The sequence below is a fragment of the Pan troglodytes genome, chromosome 4 (assembly GCF_028858775.2).
Source record: "Pan troglodytes isolate AG18354 chromosome 4, NHGRI_mPanTro3-v2.0_pri, whole genome shotgun sequence".
NCBI classification, from domain to species: domain Eukaryota; kingdom Metazoa; phylum Chordata; class Mammalia; order Primates; family Hominidae; genus Pan; species Pan troglodytes.
This window is the reverse complement of record NC_072402.2, coordinates 58,872,524-58,892,738: the sequence shown is the minus strand read 5'-3', so window position 1 is coordinate 58,892,738 and position 20,215 is coordinate 58,872,524. Positions and strand designations below refer to the sequence as shown.

Below are 20,215 nucleotides of genomic sequence, written 5' to 3'. Positions count from 1 at the left end.
TTTTCGTTCTTTATTTCCTTTACTTTTGTGTGATTTACTTTGTTTTTCTAATATTCTTGTTGAGATGGCTATTAAGCTTATTGAGTTCTTATTTTCTAGTATAAATATTTAAATACTGATAAAGTCACATTTTTATCATATAATTTGAAGTATTTTTAAACTTCCATTGTGAGTTTTTTTTTTTGAGCTGTGGGTTATATAGAAATGTTTTTAAAAATACGTCACCAAATGGGATTTTAAACAATTTTTTTCATATTTAATAGCTTTTGATTTGATTGCATTGTGATAAGAGAATCTCGTGTATATGAATTGATTTTTGAACTCTTTTGTTGAATTTGCATTATGGCCCTTCTACATGGCCAGTTTATAAACACTCTCCATTGTTGAGGAATGTGAGCTCTTTAATGTTGAATGTTGTATATTTCTTTGGAATCCTTGTGCATACTATTGTATGGATGACCATAATTTCTTTATTCCACTTTGATCATTTATTTGGTATTACAGACAGTGCTTATAAAAATTTTTTTATGTCTGTCTGGATAACCATGTGATTATATCCAGAGGAGAAATTCCTGTTACTGTACTTTCAGAGTATATGCCTTTTAAATTAGGATCAAGATTGATCTAGTTTATAATCTAAATACAGTGTATGTTTTGTGCTTGTTTCCCTGTGTCCTTGTTCTGGCTATTAGCAAATTTAAGACTGTTTTCCATTTTTTAAAAATTTATTTATTTTGTTATTTTCTTTCAGGGAATAGAAAGGACTTTCCCATTCAATTATGAGGTTAAAAATTGCTGTCTTTTGATTTCTAGTTCTTTATGAATGAGATTTAGTCACAATTTATTTTTCTTTAGGAGAACTGTCTATTCATATAGCCATTTTTTTTTTTTTTAACTGGGCTGTTTGTCACCTTTTTTACTGCTATATAAAATTTCTCCTTTGCCACATGTGGCACATTGAGAAGGCTTAAGGTTTGCAAGTACTAGATACTTGTTTTTATTTGACTTACTTCAAAATGTTGTTTGCTTTAGAAATGGATGATGGACCTTCTCGAAGAGATCATTTCATGAAAAGTGGATTTGCCTCTGGGCGGAATTTTGGAAACAGAGGTAAGCATCTTTGTCTTTCCTTAATCTCCTGAACTGTTGAATAATTGGATATATAGAGGCTTTCATGGCCGTTTGGTACAAAGCTAAGTCTGTTGTAAGTCAGTGTGTAGTAGACTTGGTGTTGAGATAATGAGTTCATCATTTTTCCAAGTTCATTTTCTTTTTTCTGTTCTCCTTCTTTGGGATAGTAGGGAGTAGTGTTAAGTTGATTAGACAGATTGGTTGGAGGGATGGATGGGTTGGATGGATGGATGATTCACAGAGCTGCTTCTTAATGTGTTTGTGATATTGATTTCCAACAATTGATGTGGGAAGAATGTTTGTAAAAGCTTCAGGGATTAGAGGTGAGAGGGACTCTTTCTTGAATTTTATATTTTTCAAGAAAAGGCAGTATAGGAAACATTTGTTAGCTCATTAGTATTAATTTTTTAAGAGTTTATTTTGCCATTATTGGATTTTTAAATTTTACTTTTAGAACAACCACCTGATATGACAGATAATGACACAGCAAAACACCTTTCTACAGTCCATTTTTAGACTTAATATTAACATGCTAGAAATATGTGCTATATTTTATTATAGTGCAATAACATATTAGAACTTCAAGTTAAATTTATTTGAAAATCCATATGGTCATTTTTTTATCTTTTAGGGGATGCCATAGCCATAGCGAGGGCTATTTGTTAAACATACTTGACACTTATTCTTGAATTTATGAGATGTTATTTTTTGAAAAACTCTATTGAGACTTGCAGATATTTTTGCTGTGGAAACTAAAAGATGCATGATGTTTTATTTGACATTTGGAAAATTTAATTTCTTTAGATACAATGAACACAAATTTAAGTTTTATATTTTGACATGTTTCTGCCACTAATGGAAATGATTTATTCAAATATACACATATATATTGGTTTTTAAGCCTGCATATTAAGATGCATTGTTTATTTGGACAATGTAATTGTGCTAAGAATTCAGATGAGATTTTGTTAGCTACTACTAACATTAGAAATATTTTAATATTACATTTAGGAGCATATTTATTATTTACATATCTTTTAAAATTATATTTTAGTAGAGGTTATGTGATATTTTGATACAGGCTTCTAAATATTATTGAATAAAACCTTTTTCAGTGAGAAAATCATCACTGAGGCAGATTTTACCACAAATTATTTTCATGTTTTAGGTTGAAATACACATAAAATTTCCGATCAGAACTCTCAGTTGTTAATACTTTAAACAATTAGCTTTATATTACCTGGGACATTTGTAGACCCATGAGTATAACTTATTTTCCATATGACTCTTCTAACATTTTATATAGTTTCCTTTTTTTTTTTTCTTTTTCTTTTTTGAGACAGTTTTGCTCTTGTTGCCTAGGCTGGAGTACAATGGCGCAATCTCGGCTTACTGCAACCTCCACCTCCCAGGTTCAAGTGATTCTCCTGCCTCAGCCTTCCGAGTAGCTGAGATTACAGGTGTGCGCCACCACGCCCAGCTAATTTTTTTTTATTAGTAGTAGAGACAGGGTTTCACCGTGTTGGCCAGGCTAGTCTCGAACTCCTGACCTCAGGTGATCCACCTGCCTCGGCCTCCCAGTGTGCTGGGATTATAGACGTGAGCCACCACGCCTGGACTGTATAGTTTCAATCTTGATTTTCTTCTCAGTAGAACTTGCATAACTAATAATGTGGTTTTTGAAGTTGACTCTTCATTGCTTAAAATATCGACTAGCTTGTTATGTCCTGTGAAGTATGTCTGAGTAGCTTGGACTTCTTGAATCACACATCTTTGAAATCTGATTAAAAGACTTTTATAGTTGGGCATACACAATTTTACAGGTGGTTTCAGGAGTTACACAGATCCCTTTTAACTCCCCTCTACAAGGGTATTACAGAGGTAAGTAAGACAGTATATAGGGATCACAGGGAATGCTTTAATTTTTTTCTCAGTGATAGTTTAAAGCATCATTTTATGCTGTTTTGGATGTCTCTCCTGTTCTTTTTTTAATGTTTTATTTTAAATAATCGTTCTTGCTATCACATCTCTGCTCTCGAGATTTTTAATTTAGTGGTAGAGAAACACATGGAAAGAAATACTACTTTAAAAAGGTACAGATAGTATGCTGTGGGAATGTGGAAGAAGGATAAATTACGACTGGAGGTTCTAAAGGAAGACTTCACATAATTGGTTTTTTGAAGAATGAAGTGAATTTTGATAAGACAAATAAGAAAGTAGGGAATGCCATGCCAAAGGAATAGCATGTACAAAGATACAAAATATTAGAAGTTGACAATGTGGAGTATTGGAGTTGTTTGGTGTGAATTAAAATGTTGGGTGTTTAGAATTACATAGTGAGAAACAAAGCTAAGAAGGTTAGTATGGGGAAATAGTATGGCGAGATGGGGAGGCCAGGAGGGGAGTGGTAGTCTTAGGTTTTTCCCTTATGTAGCCCCTTGTTTTAATTTTAAAAATGGAAAGGATATGATAAATATAAGAAATAGAAAAATAAAAAATAGAACAGTTAAACAGGACACGAGTGTAAGATTTTCAATAGCAATGACTTTCACACAGGGCAGAGCGTAATAGCTGGCTCTATCAGAATGAGAATTCAACATATAGAAAACTATGGAGCAGAATTTTCCTGCTTGAAGGTCTCCAATATAATACCAACTAGTAGAAAGCTGTGTTTCACCAGTAGTAGATTTGTTTTTACCTTGGTATCATAATTTAAGAGTTTTTCTTTTAAGTTGCAGGTATATTAATTAATTTTAGGTTTCTGTGCTACTCTTTTCCCATCCTTGGAAGTCCGTTTACGCCAGAAATTCATTTAATTCTTAGTTTTTGATGATGACACACTTAATTTTATATGTTAAAGAGTTTAACTGTCTAACCTTTTTCAGATGCTGGTGAGTGTAATAAACGAGATAATACATCCACAATGGGTGGTTTTGGAGTTGGAAAGAGTTTTGGAAACAGAGGTAATTACTTGGTTATGATATCTTACAATCAAAACTTGAGTGACTTTTTAATAATTGAGTTTAAATACTGATTGACAGACATTCCATATTGACATTTAATTTCAAGGTATATATTCTGTGAGTGCCTTTGAACTAAAGATTATCTTATTAAAACTTATTAAAAACATTTTTTAATTTTATGAAAGATTACTGATGAATGCTTTTAAAATTAATTCTAGAGACATGTCTGTATGCTTCAGAGATGCATAACTCTTAGACATAGGTTTTTAGGAAATAAGTTTGAAAGCAAAACTTGACGACTTTTTAAAAAAGTAAACAAAAAGAAGCTAACAAGATTTTCATGTTATTGAGGAGAAAATCATTGAGTTATTGGGTTATAATTTAGTTGTATTGTCCTTAGCAGATGAAGAGATTGAGTTTGTAAAATTTTGAGAATTTTGATGGTTTTAAATAGAAAACATATAGTGGTTACACTGACATATTACTCTGTTTTGCCCATGTGCATACAGAGGAGTATATGACAATTGAGGTAATACAGAATTGGCTGAAAAGAAAGTTGTTTTTAACCTTAAGAGAATGGAGTTGATAAACTGACACAAAGCAGAAATTGTTGTACAGCGTGAGTGAATTTGCATGTGATAGCTATGTATACAATTGTGTATCGCTTATCTTAGAAGGCATCATAACCAGTAGTTCCTGTGTGGTTATTATTTTTACCACAGAGGTACAGGAAATTGTTTCATTTTATATTTTGTATAGGTTTTTCAAACAGCAGGTTTGAAGATGGTGATAGCTCTGGTTTCTGGAGAGGTAAGGTTGATATTTTTGTGTTTTAAAATTTAATGTCAAGAGTACATGCTAAAAAAGAGAAATTAAGATTAAGTCTCTTAGTCCGGGCCAATTCTAACTTATTTAAACCAGATTTTATGAAGTAGCTATATCCAAAGCCTTAATCAAGGATATTACTGCTTTGTACATAAAGAATTCAGGCGTCCTAATTTGGCCTGTTGCCATCTGCCTTAATCCATGAGGTACAACTTTTGAATGCTCTGAAACTTAAGAAAATGGGGATAGATAGTAAAAAGAAGTAGTCAAGAAGTGAAACTTCACTCTATATAAATATAGTTTGTGATGTATAGGGTCACATTTAGATTCAAATAAATCTAAGAAAAAGTTTCATGAGAATGTAAATCAGTGCTGAAATTAAGGACAATTCCATTGAAGGTACTGACACTCTACAGGAATACAGAGAATGATGAGAATGATGAAAATAATGATACCAGAAAATGGACTACAATAAACCAGTGCATTCCCAAATCTGATTGAGTCGATTTGGGTGAGGCCTTAGAACCTGTATTTAAAAGCATGCATGGTGATCCTGATACCTCCTGTGTTTGGTAACCACTGATGTATGAAATCTTTATAACATAGAACACTTTAGGGTGCCAAACTTGGCTTCATGTCTCTGCCTTGCTACCTGCTAGTTGAAGTAGAACAAGTTGCTTAATTTTTCTAAGCCAGTTTTCTCTTCCATAGAATGGAAGGTATTCATTTTATAGGTGGTTAGGCAGACTAAGTGAGAATGCGTGTAAAAGCACACAGCTGAATACCAGGCACATTCATGACAAACACTCAGATGTCATCTATCTTTCTTCATTAAATATTTGAAGCTTGATCTTATTAAACACTTTGATTCCCAAAGTCAAAACCAAGCCTAGACCTGATCACCTTAAAACACTTTTGGTGTAAGGCCGGATTTTAATTATCAAATGAGACTGTTTCTCCAAACTATTGCCAGTCTCTTTCTCCCTACTTCTCTTTTTTTCTCCTATCCCGTTCAAATGAAAACATATATGATGTAGAACTAGTATTTGTGAGAGAAGAAAAATACCATCATTTTTATTCTTTTCCACTTCTATGTGTTTCTGTTCTGATCTCTTAACTTCTAACTCATTTAATATTCAAGATCATTTCTACTTACACACAGACCTTTCTACCTACTTGACCCCTTTGTAGAGATGGTGGGCCAGGGAGCTTTTGAATACAAATTCCAGTTTCTCATGGCACTTGAGAGAACTTCTCTCCGAAGTGGCCTGCTTGCTTTGTTTTGATCTACTTTCTTCTTTTTTCGTTTTTAGTTCCCCTAAAAAAAAAATATATATATATATATATATATGTATATATATATATATATATATATGGATTGAATTCATTCATTGTCTCAGTTGTTAGCAAGCCCAAGTTCTGAGCTCACGGTAGAAGCTTTTTACTCTGGACACAAATGGATAGTATGTTTTTAAATTTTTTTCCCCTGTCCTCTACTTTGCTTAAGCTGGTATATTGTAGTGATAAGGAACTCAGATACTGGATTTGAACACCTAGGTGTGAGACTCAGATCCTCCTCCTGGCAATTGTATTATCTTGAAAAAACCTGTAACTTTCTGCTTTTCATTTTCTCTATTTGTATAATGATGATTATATCTACTTCACAAGGTTTTTGTGAAACTTTAGACTAAAGTTAATACATATGATACATTTAGAACACGGCCAGGTACATACTTTATGTGTTGTTATTATTATTTTTCGAGACGGAGTCTCGCACTGTCACCTGTCCTGGAGTGCAGTGGTACAATCTTGGCTCACTGCAACCTCTGCCTCCAGGGTTCAAGTGATTCTCCTGCCTCAGCCTCCTGAGTAGCTGGGATTACAGGGGCCCGCCATCACGCCCGGCTAATTTTTTTGTGTGTGTGTATTTTTAGTAGAGACGGGGTTTCATCACGTTGGCCAGGCTGGTCTCAAACTTCTGACCTCGTGATCTGCCCGCCTCGGCCTCCCACAGTGCTAGGATTACAGGCATGAGCCACTGCGCCAGGCCATGTTATTTTTATATAATTAATAGGTTGTAACTAATCTTGGTATCATTATCTCATTTTTGTTTGTGCTTAGCTTTATTTCCTAACTGTATAGAGATCACTTATTTTTTAAAGTAATTTTTTATTTTGAAATAGTTTTATTCATAAGAAGTTGCAAAAATCGTACAGAGGTTTTTCATGTACCCATCACCCAACTTCTCTTAATGTTTTCTATTTTTATTCCCACTGTGATCAAAATAACTGTAGGTTTATTTTAGGGAAATAATTGGCCAAAGATATTGTGAGACTCTTTCCCTTGCCAGGTCCCAGATAAGTAGTTTTGTTTTTTGTTTTTTTTTTCTCAAAAGCAGTAAATATTAGTTATCATCATTGTTATTCCAGGGCCAACTTTTCAAAACTTATTTCTTTCCTGCCCTTCTACATTGTATTAAGTCCTACTTTCCAGAAAGTTGTCTTGTTAATGGCTCTTCAGGATTGTTTGTCAGTTGTCAGCAGCAGCTGAAATAGGAGACTGCAACAAGAGCTTTGGGTCACTGTTTATTGTAGAACATTATTAGTTGTTAAATGGATTGGGACTTTTACACAGGAACTTAGCTAATAACCTGCAAGCTGTTTAGTCACTTGCTGTCATTATTTTGACTTAATGTTCCCAGATATTAAATATTAATGACATGTACAAAGATCCCTTGAAACCATCTTTGTATTCCCAAATGTGACTTTTTTTGGAATCTTCTGGAAAGCTTGATGTCATAGTAATAACATAGAACTTTTACATTTCGAAAAATCATTCCTTTCAGAATAAACATTTCTGGGAATGGGGCCTAGGAATTTATTTTTAACCAACTCTCCAGGTAGTTTTCAGGCAGCCTTCAGTATAGTAATCTCTCATACTACTATTTTAAAACTCTGGGAATGTTACTTATTAATATCAAAAATGGAGAAGCTAGGATATCCCCAAATTATTTCATTAGGATGAATGGGGGAAAGTTTGCATATATTTAAGAAAGCACAAATGTCTTGAGTTTATTAAGAATGGTAAATTGGCCGGGTGCAGTGGCTCACGCCTGTAATCCCAGCACTTTGGGAGGCCAAGGTGGGCGAATCACCTGAGGTTCAGGAATTCAAGACCAGCCTGGCCAACATGGCAAAACTGCATCTCTCCTAAAAATACAAAAATTAGCCAGGCATGGTGGTGCATGCCTGTAATCCCAGCTACTCGGTAGGCTGAGGTGGGGATAATCGCTTGAACCCGGGAGGCGGTGGTTGCAGTGAGCAGAGGTTGTGCCAGTGCACTCCAGCCTGGGCAATACAGCTTGACTCCATCTCCAAAAAAAAAAAAGTAAATTACAGAAAAGATATGACATGATAAATAGAAGAGTCTAGTGGTCTATGGACCTTATGTGAGAACCACTTGATTACTTAATAGCTTAGATGTTCCTGAAATCATTTTTGGTCAAACTGAAATTTATGAAATTCTTATTTTTTGTTTTGTTTTGTTTTGTGTAGTATAATGCTTGGCAAATAATAGGTTCTCAATTTCATATAATAAACATTTAATATTTAGATACATGAGATGATTTGTATAGGGAATCGACTCTGAGTAATGTCTTTATATATCTGTTAAAATTATTTGAAGAAATATGTTTATATTTTAACTTATGAAAATATTTTGTCTTCTTACTAATTTATCTTGTGACAGTGCTATTCTTTATATATTGCATCATTTAAGTTAATTAAATGCTATTTACATGTTAAATTTTTATTGAAGAGTCTAGTAATGACTGTGAAGATAATCCAACACGGAACAGAGGGTTTTCCAAGAGAGGCGGTAAGGACCACATTTTGGAACAATTTGTACTTAACACAGAGACACTAAACTGGTAAAACTGATTTTGAAGGAGCTGGATGAAAAACACTGATGGTGAAAACCTTTGAAGAAAAATACTTTGGTATATGTTTTCTGCTTTTAATATTTGAGTGAGTATTCAGTGGGTGCCCCTCCTTTCACTCTTTTATTTTATTAAGTTTTTGGTTCAGGGGTTCATGTGTAGGTTTGTTATCTAGGTAAATTGCATGTCATGGGGTTTTGGTGTACAGATTATTTCATCACCCAGATAATAAGCATAGTACCTGATAGGTAGTTTTTTGATCCTGTACCTCCTCCCACTTTCTACCCTAAAGTAGGCCCCAGTGTCTGTTGTTCCCTTCTTTGTGTCCATGTGTTCTCAGTGTTTAGCTCCCACTTATAAGTGAGAACATTCACTATTTGGCTTTCTGTTCCTGCATTAGTTTGCTTAGAATAATGGAGCTCCATTCATGTTCCTGCAAAGGACTTTATGTCATTCTTTTTTATGGCTGCCTAGTATTCCATGGTGCATATATACCACATTACCTTTGTCCAGTCTACTGTTGGTGGGCATTTAGGTTGATTTCTGTGTTTTTGCTATTGTGCATAGTGCTGTGGTGAACATACGTGTACATGTGACTTTATGGTAGAATTATTTATATTCCTTTGGGTATATACCTAATTATGGGATTGCTGGATCGAATGGTAGTTCTGTTTTACGTTCTTTGAGAAATCACCACACTGTTTTCCACAATGGCTGAACTAATTTACACTCCCACCAGCAGTGTATAGGCATTCCCTTTTCTCTGCAAGCTTGCCAGCATCTGTTATTTTTTGATTTTTTAATAATAACCATTCTGACTGGTGTGAGATGGTATCTCATTGTGGTTTTGATTTGCATTTCTCTAACGATTAGTGATGCTGAGCATTTTTTCATCTGCCTGTTGGCTGTATATTGTCTTTTGAAACGTGCCCATGTCCATTGTCCACTTTTTAACGGAGTTGTTTGTTTTTCTGCTTGTACAGTTAATTTCCTTATAGATTCTGGATATTAGGCCTTCGTCGGATGCATAGTTTGCAAATATTTTCTCCCATTCTGTAGGTTGTCTGTTTACTCTGCTGATAGTTTCTTTCGTTGTGCAGAAGCTTGTTCATTTAATTAGGTCCCATTTGTCAATTTTTGTTTCTGTTGCGGTGGCTTTTGGCATCTTCATCACAGAATCTTCCAGGGCCTGTGTCTAGAATGGTATTTTGTAGGTTATCTCCAGGGTTTTTATAGTTTTAGGTTTTACATGTTATTCTTTAATCCATCTGGAGTTGATTTTTGTATGCAGTCTAAGAAAGGGGTCCAGTTTCAATCTTCTGCATATGGCTAGCCAGTTATCCTAGCGCCATTTATTGAATAAGGAATCCTTTCCTTATTGCTTGTTGTTGTCAACCCTGGCAAAAATCAGATGGTTGTAGGTGTGTGGAATTCCTATTTGCAGATGATATGATTTTATACCTAGAAAACCCTATAGTCTCTGCCCCAAAGTTCCTTGATCTGATAAATTACTTCAGCAGAATTTCAGGATACAAAATCAATGTACAAAAATCAGTAGCATTCCTATCCACTATATTGTTAAAATGGCCATACTGCCCAAAGCTATTTACAGATCCAATCTACCAATAACATTCTTCACAGAATTAGAAAAAAACAATTTTAAAATTCATATGGAACCAAAAAAGAGCATGAATAGGCAAGACAATCCCAAGCACAAAGAACAAAGCTGGAAAGCATCACATTACCTGAGTTCAAACTATACTACAAGGCTATAATAACCAAAACAGCGTGGTGCTGGTCCAAAACCAGATACCTAGACCAGTGGAACAGAATAGAGAGCACAAAAATAATGCCTTCTTTTACTTTTTTTTTTTTTTTTTGAGATGGAGTCTCACTCTGTCACCCAGGCTGGAGTGCAGTGGTGTGATCTTGGCTCACTGCAACCTCCACCTCCCAGGTTCAAGTGATTCTTGTGCCTTTACCCTCTCTAGTAGCTGGGACTACAGGCATGTGCCAGCATGCCTGGCTAAGTTTTGTATTTTTAGTAGAGATGGAGTTTCACTATGTTGGCCAGGCTGGTCTGGAACTCCTGACCCTCAGGAGCTGCCACCTCAGCCTCCCAAAGTGCTGGGATTACCGGCATGAGCCACTGTGCCTGTCCTTGTTTTACTTTCTAATGTCACTGGATCTGTTGGTTGTGGTTTTTTTTCCCCCCTATGATCTCCAGAATGTGCTATAAATTACAGAAGAGGGACAATGTGAATCTTGGTCAGTTGCAATTTAGATGAACTGGGGATGTCTTTGTCTCTGAATAGAGTCATTGGAAATTTGAGGGGGGGAGAAATTGTAGATTATTTTTTGTTCAAGTCTAGCTGTATTTCACCATACTCTGGTAATTCAGCTTCTATTGAATTTGAGATGAGATTGTATCAAAAATTACCATGCTTAATTCTTGATTATATATGGGCAGTCATGTTAAAATAGCAATGACAACAAAACGTATGAAGAATATAGTGAACTTACTATAAAATTGCTAAGGATGTGCAAATCTATGATAAGAGGTTTTATTGTTTGGAACTACATAGTAATCAGATACATCAGTGTTTTTGCCGCACCTTGGAGACATTCTTTTCCTTTGCCCGTTAGGTAGGTAGCTGGCTGATTTAGGCCCTCCCTAGTGAAGGTAGGACTTGTGGATTTCAGAATGAGGGAAGACTGTCTCCTTAATTACTTCTTACGATAATTGTGGAGAGGGGTGGTGGTGGGGAGAAAGTTAAGCTAAGAAAAAACAAGACTCATCTTTTACCATATTTTTTTTAACAAGCAATTTTTGGCACTTAATGTTCCTAAAACGTAGCTCATATTTGAAATTTTTTTCTTCAGACCAGTGAATATCTTTTGTACTATTAACATTTACTTTAAATCAATTTAATTCATATTTAAATGAGGCAGTCGAAACCATTTGCAGCTCTATGTGCTTGGTCCTGACTTACAGATTAGTGTAGGATAATTAGCAGGGGCACAGCCATTTTTCAGGGTATCCCTGATTTCCATTCTCTGTAGATGTATACATTTGAGGATAGGAAGTTTGCATACAGGGGTCACTCAGAAAATACACATGTGTATATATGTCTATATTAAAATATGTAGACAGGTACACATACCGTAAGTGTATAGTTCAATTATGTTTCACAAACTGAACTCACTTGAGTTCAGTGTGTTCACCAGCATTCAGGTCATGAAATACAAATTACTGGCACCTCAAAAGCCCCTTTTCATGTTCATTTTTTACTCACTAATGACTCATTACCCCCAAAACTTCTGTTATGACTTCTAACAGCATACGATAATTTCGTCTATTTTTATACTTGGTATAAATGGAATCATATGGTATGTAGTGTTTTATGTTTACCTTCTTAGTGTGTTTGTTGCAATTGTAGATCATTATTACTGTTTAGTATTCTTTTGTTTTACTGTTTTTCTGTTAGTGATAGGTATTTGGATTACCTCCAGTTTGGGGCCATTGTGAAAGTGCTTCTGTAAACATTCTAGTATTCTTTTGGTTGTCATTAGTACATACTCAGAAGAAGAATTGCTAGGTCATAGGCTATATATATTTTTGGCTTTAATAGTATTGTCAAATGTTTTCAGCGTTTAAACTAAGATACACTCACATTCTAACCAATGCTTGGTATTTTCTTTTTCTCTCCTTTTAACCATTCTGCTGGTTGTGTGGTGGTGTACTCATTTTGTATTAAATTTCTATTTTTTTGGACTAATGGAATGTGGAGCACTTCTTATGTTTATTGGCCATTTGGACATCTGGATATCTTTTGTCAAGTCATTTGCCCATTTTTCTGTTGAGTATCTTTACTTTTACCTTTTTATTTGTAAATGATTTAAAACTTAAAAGTTGCAAGAATAGTACATACAGATAGGCCAGACGCGGTGGCTTATGCCTGTAATGCCAGCACTTTGGGAGGCGGGCAGATCACTTAAGGTCAGGAGTTCGAGACCAGCCTGACCAATATGGTGAAACCCCGTCTGTACTAAAAATACAAAAATTAGCTGGGCGCATGCCTGTAGTCCCAGCTACTCGGCAGGCTGAGGCAGAAGAATCGCTTGAACCGGGGAGGCAGAGGTTGCAGTGAGCTGAGATTGCGCCACTGCACTCCAGCCTGGGCGACAGAGAGAGACTCCGTCTAAAACAAAAAAAAGTAATTGTCATTAATTTGCAGTTTATTTTTGTATATAATGTGGGAATCAATATACATTTTTTTTCCATATAGATGTTCAGTTGACCTAGTATCACTTACTGAAAAGACTGTCCCTTCCACTCTGCACTACAGGGCTGCGTTTGTCCTAAATTAGGTGGCTTATATATGTGTATCTGTTTCTCTAGGTTTTATTCCATTGGTCAGTTTTTCTATTTTTGTACCATTGCCCCATAATCTAATTACTGTGGTTTCATAATAGGTCCTGATATCTGGCATTGTAAGTCTTTCAAGTGCTTGTTTTTCAAGTGCTGTGGTTTGGATGTTTGTCCTTCTCATGTTGAAATTTGATTCCCAGAGTTGGAGGTAGGGTCTAAGGGGAGGTATTTGGGTCATGGGGGTGCAGATCCCTCATGAATAGACCTGTTTCCTTGTGGGGCTGTTGAGTGAGTTGCCTATTAGTTCCCTTGACAGCTAGTTGTTAAAAGGGCCTGGTACCCTCTACTTCCTCTGCATCATATGATCTCTGAACACACCAGCTACCTTTCACCTTCAGCCATGGGTGGAAGCAGCCTGAGGCTCTTCCCAGATGCCCAGTCTTGAACATTTTCAGATATCAAATCTTGAGCCAAATAAACCTTTTTTTTCATTAATTATCCAGTCTCAGGTATTCCTTTATAACAACACAAAACAAATGAAAAACCTCAAGATTGCCTGTTATTTTTAGTCCTTTGCATTCCTGTGTGATTTTTAGAATCAGCTTAATCAATTTCCAGAAGAAAAAGCTATCTTAATTTGCATTGCTATAACAAAATGCTATAAACTGGGTAGCTTTGTAAACAACAGAAATTTATTTCTCACAGTTCTGGAGAGTCAGAAGTCTGAGATCAAGGCACCAGCAGATTCAGTGTCTGGTGAGGGCCCATTTCCTGGTTCATAGATGGTGTCTTCTCTCTGTGTCCTCACATGGTGGATAAGGCCAGGCAGCTCTCTGGGGCTTCTTTTATAAGAACACTAATTCCATTCATGAGGGCTCTACTGTTGTGTGGTTACATCACATTTGTTTATTCTTCAGCTGATGAATGTTTGAGTTGTTTCCACTTTTGGGCTCTCATGGCTAATGCTGCCATATTCATTTGTGTACAAGTTTTTGTGTGAACCTATGTTTTCATTTTTCTGGAGTATATACTTAGGAGTGGAATTGCTGTGTCGTGCTAACTCTTAATGTTTAACTTTTTGAGGAACTGCCAAATTATTTTCTATAGTAGCTGTACCATTTTATATTCCCACCCTCAGTGTTATGAGGGTTCTGATTTCTCCACATCCACCGATACTAGTTATTACTGGTGTTTTTTTAATTATAGCTATTCTACTGAGTATGAAGTGGTATCTCATTGTGGGTTTTTTGTTTTTTTATTTTTTTGAGACAGGGTCTTACTCTCACCCAGGCTGGAGGGCTCTGTCACAATTTCGGCTCACTGCAGCCTCAACCTCCCAGGCTCAAATAATCTTTCCACCTCAGCCCTCTGTGTAGCTGGGACTACAGGCGTGTACTACCATGCCCTGCTAATTTTTGTATTTTTTTAGAGATGGGGTTCCACTACATTGCCCAGGCTGATCTTGAACTCCTGAGTTCAAGCAATCTGCCTGCCTCAGCCTCCCAAAGTGCTGGGATTACAGGCATGTGTGCCACAGTGCCCAGCCCTTGTTGTTGTTTTGATTGCATTTTTTGATGACTGTGATGTTGAGCAGCTTTTCATATGTTTATTGACCATTTGTATATCTTTGGAGAAATGTCTTTCAGATCCTTCGCTCATTTTAACAATTGGGTTGTCTTTTTATGTTCTAAGATTTATTTATATATTCTCAATATGAGTATCATCAGCTACCTGATTTGCAAATGTTTATTTTTTTTTAATTTATCTAATTTTTTTTTTGTTTTTGAGACAGAGTCTCGCTCTGTCACCCAGACTCTGGGGTGCAGTGGCACAGTCATGGTTCACAACAGCCTCAACTTCCTGGTCTCAAGCAGTCCTCCCACCTCAGCCTCCTGAGTAGCTGGGACTATAGGCATGTGCCACCATGCCCAGCTAATTTCTTTATTTCTTGTAGGGATGGGGTCTCACTATGTTGTCCAGGCTTGTCTCAAACTGCTGGGCTCAAGCAGTTCTCCCTTCTCGGCCTTCCAAAGTGCTCGGATTACAGGTGTGAGCCACTGCGTCTGGCCTGCAAATGTTTAATAACCTCCTGTGGGTTGTCTTTTCCCTTTCTTGATAGTACCCTTTGAAACACTAAAATTTAACATTTTTATCAAACCCAGTTTATCTTTTTATGTTCTTTTGGTGTTATAACTAGAAAACGGTTGCCTAATCCAGAGTCCTGCAGACTTTTTCCTTTGTTTCCTTCTAAGAATTTTATAGTTTTAGTTCTTACACTTAAGTCTTTGATGCATTTTGAATTCATTTTTATAGATGGTGTAGGGTGGGGGTCCAAATTCTTTTGCATATGGATACCCAGTTGTTCTAGCACCATTTGTTGATGTTTTATATTGATGTGTCTAGATGTGGATCTTTTTGGGTTTACCCTCCTTGGAGTTGAGCTTCTTGGATTTATAGATTAATAGTTTTCATGAAACTTGGGATATTTTGAGCTTTTTTGTGGTAAGATCTCTATAACATAAAATTTCCCATATTAACTATTCTTAAGTGTATAATTTTTGGCATTAAGTGCACAGTATTCTGTCATCACTATCATCACCCAAATAGAAACTTTGTATTCCGTTAGACAACAATTCCCTGTATACTCCCTTGACCCTGGTCTTTGGTAACCTCTATTCCATGTTCTCTATGAAATTTGTCTATTTTAGGTATTTCATACAAGTGGAATCGTACAATATTTGTCCTGTCGTATTTGGCTTATTTTACTTAGCATCTTGTTTTCAGTGTTCATCCATGTTGTAGCATGCATCAAAACTACATTTCTTTTAATGGTTGAATAATATAATGTATTTACCACATTTTGTTTATCCATGTGACGGACACTTGGATTGTTTCTTCTTTCCGACTATTGTAAGTCCGCTATGAACATTCACCTACAGTTATCTGTTTGAGTCCCTGTTTTCAAATCTTTTGGTTATATACTTACAAGTTGAGTTGCTGGGAGATGGAACTAGGTAAGTTAAAATGCTGCGAAATTTGCTGTTTAAAAAAAAAAAATTCCCTGGGTTGCTTCAAGCCTTTTATTGATTTCTAGAGTTTGGAGAAAGTTAATTCTGACAGTTCTTGCCCATTTTTTTCCTTGCCTTTTTGGAGTAGTGGAATTTAGAGTTCCTTACTTGGCCATTTTTGCTGATGTCAGTGATACATATCATTTTAGTGTTTTCATTTTATTCATTAGTATGTAGAAATATAATAACTATCTGGTAAGTATTTTTTTAAAAAGTAATAAAAGATGTTCCATTTTCTTTTATACAAAGGTTAGATGATTTATAAGCTAATTTCTTTCTGAAGATATTGTCACCAAACATCTTTAAGAGTTAGATTGTCAGCTGTCCCTTATGAAATGCAGACTATACCTTCTGGGAGGACTCAGGTTACTTTAAGAAATATGTTAATGTTGGCCGGGCGCAGTGGCTCACACCTGTAATCCCAGCACTTTGGGAGGCCGAAGTGGGTGGATAACCTAAGGTCAGGAGTTTGAGACCAACCTGGCCAACATGTTAAAACCCCGTCTCTACTAAAAATACAAAAATTAACTGGGCGTGGTGGTGCAGCCCTGTAGTGCCAGCTACTTGGAGTCTGAGGCAGGAGAATCACTTGAACCCAGGAGGTGGAGGTTGCAGTGAGCTGAGATGGCACCACTGCACTCCAGCCTGGGTGACCGAACGAGACTCTGTCTCAAAAAACAAAAAACAAGAAAAGGACTCAATTTGAATTTTTAGAAACTTACAGAAAAGAACAGAGTGATTAAAGGTAAAGATTAAACACAGATGAAGAGAATGAATTAATTCAAAGATAAATCTGTGGAAATTCTCTAAACTTGGAAATGGAAAACACGAGAGTGGTTAATAAATAAGGTATGGAAGATAGACTAAGACCTGTGGTTCAACATATGACTGTCTCCTGAGGAGTGGCCAGAAAATGGGAGAAGGACAGGAAAGAAGAATATTCAAAGAGAATAGATGAGACTTTTCCAGAGTTAGAGAGGCACAAGAGTCCTCAGCAAATAAAATTTAAAACTTCATACCCTTATGCATGTATTGAAATTATAGTATTACAAAGATTTTTTAAAACCTATAAAACTACTAGAGAAAAAAGGTAGATTCACCTTTAGAAGAACATTATATTCACAACAGAATTTTCTTCAGTAAAGGTAGATTTCAGAATGTAATAGCATAGTATATTCAGAATGCTGAAGGAGAATAGCTCTGAACCCAAATAACTATATTCAGATAATTAGGTGCCAGGGAGAAATAATGCCATTCAGATAAAAATGGTGTTTAATACTCTCATACTGTTGAGTAAGAACTACTAAATTGTATACGGTAGTAAGACAACTGATTGCAGGAAGAAAGGCATAGGAAACAAGAAGCAATGATGAGCGAAAAAAAAGATATGTAAAACAGGTAAACATATTGGTAAACTTAAATAAGTATTGACTATATAAACTAGCAATAATGACTATTAATTTAGGGGTTCCAGAAACAAAAGTGAATTAAAATACTAGCAAATGAAAAGACTGAAATTCTTGCCAGCTCAGTTGAAAGGAAAAATATTTCTTAATAAGTAAAATGAAGGGTAATCAGAGAAGGGATAAGATAAAATGTGTAACTTGCTAATGGAGGAAATCCAATAGAAGGACAGAGCTTTGTAGGAAGGAAGGTAGATTGAAAATAGTTTATTTCCTAAATATTCGTGGTGAAAATTGGTAAAAAATAAAATACATAGCTTTACCATTTGGGGAAAACAGGACAGAAAGGAGAACAAAAAGCATCGAAAAAACTCTGTAAAGAGAAAACACAAAGATTGTAGAAATAAAAGACCTATGTATCAGTAATCATAATATAGGTAAGCACATTTCAATATGGAGTTGAAAGTAAAGAGGTCAGGCATGGTGGCTCATGCCTGTAATCCTAGCATTTTGGCAGGCCAACATGGGAGGGATCTCTTGAGGCCAGGAATTCAAGGCCAGCCTGAGCAACTAAATCTTGTCTCTACAAAAAAAAAAATTTTTTTTTAAATTAGAAAATAGGCTATGGCCATACCACCCTGAACGTGTCCAATCTCGTCTGATCTTGGAAGCTAAGCAGGGTTGGACCTGGTTAGTACTTGGATGGGAGACTGCCTAGGAATACTAGGTGTTGTAGGTGTCGGGGGAGGGCAGGCGGGGGAAGAGAGCATTAGGGAAAAGAGCTAATGCATGCTGGGCTTAATACCTAGGTGATGGGTTGACAGGTGCAGCAAACTACCATAGCACATGTTTACCTATGTAACAAACCTGCACATCCTGCACACGTACCCTGAAACTTAAAGAGAAAAAAGCGTTCAGTAACTCAAAGCTGAATAGAAATAGAGACAAAGTATACTGTAAGGTAGAATTATTAAGGATAAATTCATCAGGAAGACATTATAGTTCTGAACATGGTTCTAATCTAACAATATACTAAGATGCACAAAGGTAAATAGACATAAGGAAAAATTCGCAAATCCTAGTAAGTTGAGACAGCAGAACAGAGATTAATAAGAATATAGAAGATCTGAGTGCCACTTACTCAGCTTGATTTAATATTTGTTTGGAATCATATACTCTAAAATTATAAATCATATATTTTTCCAGCATGTATGGAAAATATGTACAATTTGATCATCTTTTAAGGATGACCTATGATAAATATATCATAGGTCATGTTCTCTTATTAAAATAAGAAATCAATAAGTCTAACCTTCATGATTTAGAAACTGAATTTCTCAGTTTATGAATAACAGTTCATATGGAAATCCTGAAATATTTAGAATTTAATAACAGTAAGAACAGAGCACATGAAAACTTTGAGGATATAGCTAAAGCAGCTGCCTCTTAGAGGAAATTTTATAGCCTTAAATGCATCAGAGAAAGGATAAAATGTAAAACTTGCTAATAGAGGAAATCTAGTAGGACAGAACTTTGTAGGAAGAAGACTAGATTTAAAATAGTTTAAGTATTTCTTTTCTCAGAAAAAATAATGAGTTAAGTGTTCAAGCCAAGTAGTTAGAAGGGAGAAAACTCAAATAAAAAAGGTAGTAGACATAAATGAAATAGAAACAGATACAATAGAGTGTTCAGCAGTAAAAGTAAATGAAGTAGTTTCATATGTCAACAAAGTTGAATAAAAGGAAAAAGACGTGGGGCCAGGCGCTGTGGCTCACGCCTGTAATCCCAGTACTTTGGGAGGCCGAGGTGGGCAGATCACCTGAGGTCAGGAGTTCCAGACCAGCCTGGCCAACATGGTGAAACCCCGTCTCTACTGAAAATACAAAAATTAGCCGGGCATGTTGGTTCATGCCTGTAATCCCAGCTACTTGGGAGGCTGAGACAGGAGAATCGCTTGAACTCTGGAAGCAGAGGTTGCAGTGAGCCGAGATGATGCCACTGCACTCCAACCTGGGTGACAGAGTGAGACTTCGCCTCAAAAAAAAAAAAAAAAAAGATGTGGAAGACGATATGTTAGTTCCATTTAGTTCGTAAAACTCTAACATAACACTAATAATATGTTGCTTAAGGCTAAGTACATAGTTGATAAAATTAAGAGCAAGGAAATGAAAAACTATTCAGGATATTGCCTTGTTGGATGTTAGTTGGAAGGAGTGCTCAGGGAGAAGAGAAGCATAGGGCAAAAGAAAAACATGGGCTGCAAATATGTTGGAAACATTTTAGTCTTAAGCTGGGCAGTGGAGATAAGCTTTCATTTTATTATATTTTTAACTTACATGTGTGTTCTTTTACTTTCATGAAAATATACCTTTACAGAAAAGGTTCCAGAAGATACAATTTTTTTGAAGAGTTTTGTTTCATTTTTAAATAGGTTTTAAAATACATATACTCTAATATTCAGAAATAGCATATATAGAATTTATCTTTATTCATCATTCTCTTTAAGCGTAAATAGT

The 20,215-nt window shown here is 35.8% G+C and overlaps 1 protein-coding gene and 1 pseudogene across 2 annotated transcripts in view; both read left to right on the top strand.

Moving 5' to 3' along the window:
* The window catches only part of DDX4 (DEAD-box helicase 4), an 84,931-nt gene that overhangs the window by 21,591 nt on the left and 43,125 nt on the right, over window positions 1-20,215 (top strand). For both annotated transcript variants that reach the window (XM_009449099.5, NM_001280045.1), the window contains 4 exon segments: window positions 1,033-1,110; window positions 4,017-4,094; window positions 4,854-4,904; window positions 8,736-8,795. In XM_009449099.5, coding sequence (XP_009447374.2) covers window positions 1,033-1,110; window positions 4,017-4,094; window positions 4,854-4,904; window positions 8,736-8,795 — 267 coding nt within the window.
* On the top strand, window positions 18,320-18,438 carry LOC112209259 (5S ribosomal RNA; annotated as a pseudogene).